Source organism: Austrofundulus limnaeus, unplaced genomic scaffold (assembly GCF_001266775.1).
Source record: "Austrofundulus limnaeus strain Quisiro unplaced genomic scaffold, Austrofundulus_limnaeus-1.0 Scaffold782, whole genome shotgun sequence".
Classification (NCBI taxonomy): Eukaryota; Metazoa; Chordata; class Actinopteri; order Cyprinodontiformes; family Rivulidae; genus Austrofundulus; species Austrofundulus limnaeus.
The window spans coordinates 93,442-100,434 of record NW_013953184.1 but is presented as its reverse complement, the minus strand read 5'-3'; the positions used below and the strand labels follow the sequence as shown (position 1 = coordinate 100,434).

Here is a 6,993-nt window from a genome sequence, read left to right as displayed (position 1 = left end):
GTAACTACAATTAGCAAGGGTTAGCTAAAAGCTAACAGTAATGAAAGGCACTCTGCTTTTAGCAAAATGCTATTTTACCTAAAAGTAGTAGAAATCTAGCTAAAATTCAAAAGTATCAAAAGCCTTGGTCAAGTGAAAAGTAGCTAAACACTAGCTAAAAAGATCAAAACACTATTTACAAATTTAAGGTATCTCTTGCTAAAGTTATAGGTGGTGGTGGTGGGCACCAGCCCACTAAAGTGCAAATCCTCTAATTGCGGACCTAAATATTTTATTTGCATTTTAGCGGTCTTACTAATTTTTATAGTTCATAAGTGGATTTGCGCTTTCTAAAATTAAAATGCAGTGACGCTAATAACTAATTATCTACCAGTCATCATTATGTTGAACAGCAGAAGGTATGACTGTCAATGAATCACAACACATGTGATCTATCATAATTGGTCGAAGCAATGGGGTTACAGACGCAAAAATGATTTAAAGATGTTATGCTGATGAAGACTGACATCTAGTGATCAAATGGAGCAACTACATGGAAAACTTTAAAATCCAAGCTTTTATTTTGAAGTGAAGATAGTTTCCTGTACTCCGTGCTTTCGTTTCCCGTCACAAATCAAATCCATCATGTACCCAGTATGCATCGCTTCAGTTTTCCAATAAACAGTTTTAAAATTACTTTAATGAAAAATCTACAACAAACAAAAGAAAAAGACAAAGAAGCAGGCGAACTAGCAATCCTCAACAACTTTTTAATTTTCACACCAGGAGCTAAAGGTCTGTTTCAGGAACTCTCATCCCCAGCAATCGCCGATTGTAGGATTAAGTTGTAAAAGAGTTCATACACCACTAGTTGGCAGTGTTGTGCATATATTGTACATGAATTATTGCCAGCTAGTAAATGTCAAAATGAACTTGTGCTTTAAAATTAGCTTCTGCTGGTTTTTCTATGGCATAAGCTCTTTTGAGGGTGCGCATCTAAATATTTACATAAGCGCTTTAGAAATTGCGGAGCTAACTTTTGGATTAGCGCTGCCCACCACTGGCTAAAGGTAACAAAAAGATAGTTAAATGTTAAAATTAGCACAACAGTAACTAAAAGTAGTAAGGCTTAGCTAAAGGTAGGAAAAGGCTAGCTAAAAGTAACAATAACTAACAGAAAAAAGAAGCAAAATACTAGCTTAAAACTAAAAGTAGTAGAAGAAGTATCAAATGGCTGGCCAAAAGCAATAAGTAAACAACAGCTAAAAGTCAAAAATACCAGAATGATTGCTAAAAGTAACAAAAGTGATAGCTAAAAACTAGCAAACAGAGGCCCCTTTTTATAGTTTTAAGACATAAACAAAGTTCTTTCTAAGAGCCATCTACTGCAGGTAAGATATTTATTTGTTCCCATGAAGCCCACAACCATCMCTTTGAGTCTGCCATTCACAGAACTTTAGAATAAAATGTATTTATAATTATTTATATAACTAATAATGTATTTCTTGTTAGCTTTAGTTAACACACGTTCTAAACTTCAAATAATTTATTTATAAATAAACTCAAAGCACGAGGAGACCCTTTTAAAGACTCACTGCATGAAATGAACCAACATGGACTCTGGCCCCAACAGAACCCTCAGTACCAGCCTGTTATGGTCAGAACGGGAAGCTGGACAGATGTTAAAGGGGACCGACGTCACATTCCATGATGCGTTCAAGTCCCTCGGAAAAACGCTGATGTGGAAATCCATGAGCTGAACACAAAAAAACAAAATAATTAGAAATGTTGTGTTTTCAGTATTGTCTGTACTATTACCTTGTTATTTATTATTGCAAGCCACTATAAGAGTAAGGGACTTAATGATAAAATCTATTTTAGACTGTTATTTAATAAAAAATAATAATTCTAATGTTAAGTATTTTAGATTTACATTTATAACACTTCTGCATTTACAGGCTTGTTAAAAAGGTGACATAAAACAGCAGAAATTAATATTATTTCATGTGCTGGTTTGGATTTACGAAAGCTATTTTTGTATCTGGTTGCAAAAATTGAGCCATATCCTGAAGGGCAAAGGAAGTCATTTTTGTGTTGATCTCTAATGCTTCTTCTTTGTTGTGGCGATCTGACGGAGCAAGAGATGTGTAAGTGTTAATTCAGACGTTTTGAGTATATTTATTAATATATCTTTACTGTAGCTTTTTAGAGGATGAGATTTTATTATGTTTGCATGATAAATAAATATTTCAGAATGTTGTCTTTCACTAYTAGTGCGTCAAAGAAACATGAGTCTTTCAGGAAGATTCAGATGTTGACATTGCAACATCGTGTTGTTTAAAAGTACCTGAACGCACCCAACAAACAGTCCATCTTTAAGTCTATGATGTTGCTTCAAAGATCTGAAAATTTCAGACAAGACAAAGCAACATACAGATCAGTATCATCTATAATTGTGCTTAGACTGATTTTTGTATTTTAATAATAAACAAAACAATTTAAATGTCTTTTAGGTGTTCAGTAAAAAGTTTTGTGAGATAGCAATACTGGTGTTATGAACAAAAGATACTTTATTTAAAGGTCAATAAATGTAAAAACATCTTGGTTTAAACAATGACAAAACAAATATGTGAACTCTGACAGGTGGACAATAATGTTTGTGGGTCTGTTTGCAGGTTTGACTGAACAAACACTGGCATGTTTGAAGCTTTGGGAGACATGCATCARTSTKGGGAATCTCAGGAACAATAGCTGTYTACTTTTGATTTATAACAATTTTCTGAAAGCAAAATCATAGAAAAAAGAAGCAAAAAGCCACATTAAATTTCAAAGTACAAAAGGGACAAGCTATTGGTTAAAGTAGCTTAAAATATGTCAAAAGCCCACCAAAAAAATTTTAAACAGAAAAATGTGATGTAAAAAGCTACGTAACTTTTTTTAATCTTAGCTAAAACTATCAATAAGCTAGCTGAAATATCAAAGAGTTAGGTAAAAGTATCAAGAAGCTATAGCTAAAGTATGAAAGGGTTAGCTAAAAGTATCAAGAAGCTATAGCTAAAATATGAAAGGGTTAGCTAAAAGTATCAAGAAGCTATAGCTAAAATATGAAAGGGTTAGATAAAGTATAAAGATGCTAAAGCTAAAATATGAAAGGGTTAGCTAAAGTATCAAGATGCTAAAGCTAAAATATGAAAGGGTTAGCTGAACGTATCAAGAAGCTATAGCTAAAATATGAAAGGGTTAGCTGAAAGTATCAAGAAGCTATAGCTAAAATATGAAAGGGTTAGCTAAAGGTATCAAAATTCTATATCTCTGGATGAAAGTTAAAAGTATCAAGAAGCTAACCAAAATATCAAAAAGATAGCTAAAAGTAGCAACAAACTAGCTAAAAGTTAAAGGTATCTCTAGCTAAAAGCTAAAAGTACTCATGAAGCTAGCAAAAATGTCAAAGGTTTAGCTAAAAGCTTAAAGTAGCATAACAGCAAACGGGTTAGCTAAAAGCCCAAAAGTAGCTAAATGCTACCTGAACGTAGCATTGGCTAACTAAAAGCTATGCTACTTTTAGCTTTAAAATACAACGTAGACACGTGAATAATAATAAAAACACACATTTCACAGTTCGTTTAAGCCTTAAAAGCACCTGAAAGCAGCATCCTCCACCTGACGCTAGAAGCGCGCTCCCTGCGTTTACGTGGCTACTCCGCCTTCACCACAACGTGCGTGCGCGCWCCCATCTATCGCGTGGTGGGGATCATCCATATTGCTGCTAGTGGTGGCGATAAGGTTGTTACCCTGTGAGGCCCCCACGGACACGTTTCTTTGAGTTTTTACGTGTTTCAACTCGGCGTCCGACCGCTCCGCGTGTCAGGCCGAAGCTTGTGTGGTCGAGGAGCGGCAGACCCCCGCGGAACAACTTTAAATCCCTCCCTCCCTGAAACTGAAGCTAATTCGGACCAGGCAGAAAAATAAGGAGGGGGGTGGGAGAGCTGGTAATCCTGAGGGGGGAAGAAAACGACGGCGGTGGGAAATGGCCACTCAGGTGGAGGCTCTCCTGCCCGGCAACCCGCTCGCCACAGCGGCGGAGGAGCACGGTAAAGCCCCGGACGAGGAGCCGGACAGCGGCCGGGGAGAGGAGGGGGCCGAGCGGAGCGTCACCAGCCCCGGGCAGGGAGGCACCGCCGAACGGGAGGCTGAACCGGGCAGCGGCGCCTGTGACAGCGACGACAAGCCGAGCGAGGAGGCCGGTAAAGGCGGCAGCAGGAAGGAGTTCACCGAAGCTCCCCCGCCCAAGGTGAACCCGTGGACCAGAAAAATGAACGCGGTGACCGTGGTCAGCGTGAACGGACAGGCTCACACCGGTACGTACCCCCACCCTGCCACAGGCTGTCAGTGTTGTTGTGACGGTTGTGTGTCCGGCTTTGGGCACACCTGGACAAATCAAGCTTTTACTTGAGCATTTATTATTAGTGTTAAAAAGGCCCAGCGCTGTCAGCCAGGTTATATTTAGAGTCCAGTCCTTATAGTCTGGGCTATTCTTAGGGTCACTGGGTGGCTGACTGCACAAGTAGGCACACCCTGCAAAAACACGAAAAATGTTCAATCACTGCCTTTTAAATATGTCTTAATCTTTATTTATCAACASAATTAAAGGTGCATTATTTCTAAAACAACCTTTGTGCTTGTCAAACAAGCTGCAGGTTTTTATCACATTTTTTAATGATTGTTATCATGCAGGGTTGCACACATTTACACTTTATTTCCTTTTAGTGACAATGTGCAGTTTGCTTCAACATGTTTTTGCTGCCATGCTAGTCTTTTCTGAACACTTTCTCCTGGGCTTGTTGAGTGTTTAAAGTAGTTTTTACTTCCCTGTACCTGTTTGTGTTGAAGATGTGCAGCTGTGCCAGACATTTACAGACTTGTCCACAGTCGTTGCAGCAGAATAAAGCCAGGAGCAGCCGGCTAACAATAGCACACTAACTTCTGGCCTAGTCTGTCGGCGAGCCCTTCCCACTCAGATGTTAGCTTAGCATCAGTGTTGCTAATCTTTACCTGCTGTTGTGTAGATGTAAAACACGCAGGCTGCTCGGGTTTCGTCGTGGTTCGGTTGTCAGCACCGGAACGTCATGTCCCGATGTAAAACTCTTTGTTTATTAGCTTAAAAAGGAGCAGGTTTGTTATGAGACGTCACGTGTTGATTCCACGTGTTGCCCGAGAGAAAAAGCTGCTAGCTAGCTGCGTATCGAGCTGTCTCTGCTTCCGAAGATGCTTTCTGAGTTGAGGGTCTCCAGTGTGAGGTAGTCGGGGTGTTTTTGTGTTTAGGGGTCCGGTTGTCATGTCGTGGATTTGCTGTCAGAGAAAAAAAACTCCTGTTTTCACCCTGCTAGCTGCCGTTAGCATCACATTAGCACGCAAACAGGAGCGTCATCACTTTTTGCAGCAGCGCTGCAATCACTAGTGTGGTGTAATCACTAATTTGTGATTGGGAAACACGAAGTTATGCCAAAACTAATACGTTATTAGTGAACTCAAAGCCATTTGAAGTGATTATTGATGAGACAACTCAGATTAACATTTAGATCCAAAGGTTATCTCATGTTTTATCTTATTTACAATTAACTGTCTTACATTGTAAATCTACTAATACAGAGGAGCCCAAAGTGGGGCCCGCGGGCCAAATTTGGCCCGCCAAGCCATTTGATTTGGCCCACCAGCAGTTGACATTGTTACTAGGTTGTAACCTGTCGTCCTTTGTAGAAAAAGTATTTCCACTTTGTCATTTCATCCATTGGCTCAATAACTAAAAGGGGCTGTGGTACAGATAGTTTTCACTCCTGGTTCTGACTTTATCTTTGATACATTAAGATTAAATATAAAATGTGAAATACAAGCAAAAAGTGACATTTAGATTAGATTTAACCCCACATGTAGATTTGCACACTTTATAAGGCCAGCAAAACTCATATTTTATTAATTTATAAAATTTCCCATGAACCTTTGCTACTTGAGGATATGGCAGATTTGTAGTGAGTGGTTTTATACTGGTCTGGTTCCCGATAATGAGCAGTGACTCCAAACTGAGGAACAATTTAAACTTCTCAGATTTATTATAGGAARATGACGCTGTTTGCTTATTTTAGTTTCTAAATGGTCATCAGAGACTAACATGTTGCTTTCACAGTTGTGTTTTTGTGTGGAACATGTATAACTGCTATCACAACGTGACACTTTGTTTTGTTGTTGCAATATTGTAGGGCTGCAGCTAACGATTATTTTAGTAATAGATTAATCTATTGATTATTCTGACGATTAATTGAGTAATCGGATATTAAAAAATTGTCATGTTCTGCGGTAATTAATTAAGCTTATTTTATGAGAAATACAATTATTTAATATTGTGAAGGGGTAATATACACCTGCTGATGACCCTGCTGTAATCAAAGTAAAACTAAACCAGTTGTATTAATTAATGCATTTTAAACTCCATTTGTTTGTATTTATGTATGTGAGGTTTGAGGAGGCATTAATTAAAAACACTCAGAAAAATCGAAATGCTTAAATTTATTCTTATTTATTGGAAAATGTTTTTGTTTGTTTTTATGTTAGAAATTTAATAAGTAAAATTGGTAAAATAAACATTTGGGTGTTGCAATTGGGTTTTGTAAAGTTCACTTGTTAACTGTAACAAAACTATTTTAAGACTGTTATTAGGTTGGTGCAGGGCTCCCATTTAGGCAATAAAAGATTTAGTCTTGACTGTTTAGCTAACTGTGTTTACATTAAAGATAGTCTATATAAAGTGTGAGCAGGTATAATTATAAATTGGACAACCGCCTATCTAACATGAAAAACTTGTAGGTTTATGAAAAAAATGCAGTGCAAAATGGAACACCCATAAGAGCAACAAAACCCCATTATTATTTTAAGCTGGGGCATTTTTTCATCTTTTGAAAGAAGACTTACCCATGTACAGTTTATTTCTTTTTTAAATGGTTTGTTGTTGACAAAAAAAAA

At 37.8% G+C, this 6,993-nt stretch overlaps 1 protein-coding gene across 3 annotated transcripts in view; it reads left to right on the top strand.

Annotated features, from left to right (window-relative positions):
* Positions 1 to 3,739: 3,739 nt before the first annotated feature.
* The window catches only part of larp1 (La ribonucleoprotein 1, translational regulator), a gene marked incomplete in the record, with an annotated part of 69,611 nt that continues 66,357 nt past the window's right edge, over positions 3,740 to 6,993 (top strand). For 2 of the 3 annotated variants that reach the window (XM_014028575.1, XM_014028573.1), the window contains 1 exon segment: positions 3,741 to 4,337. In XM_014028575.1, coding sequence (XP_013884029.1) covers positions 4,007 to 4,337 — 331 coding nt within the window. 3 annotated transcript variants of the gene reach the window in all.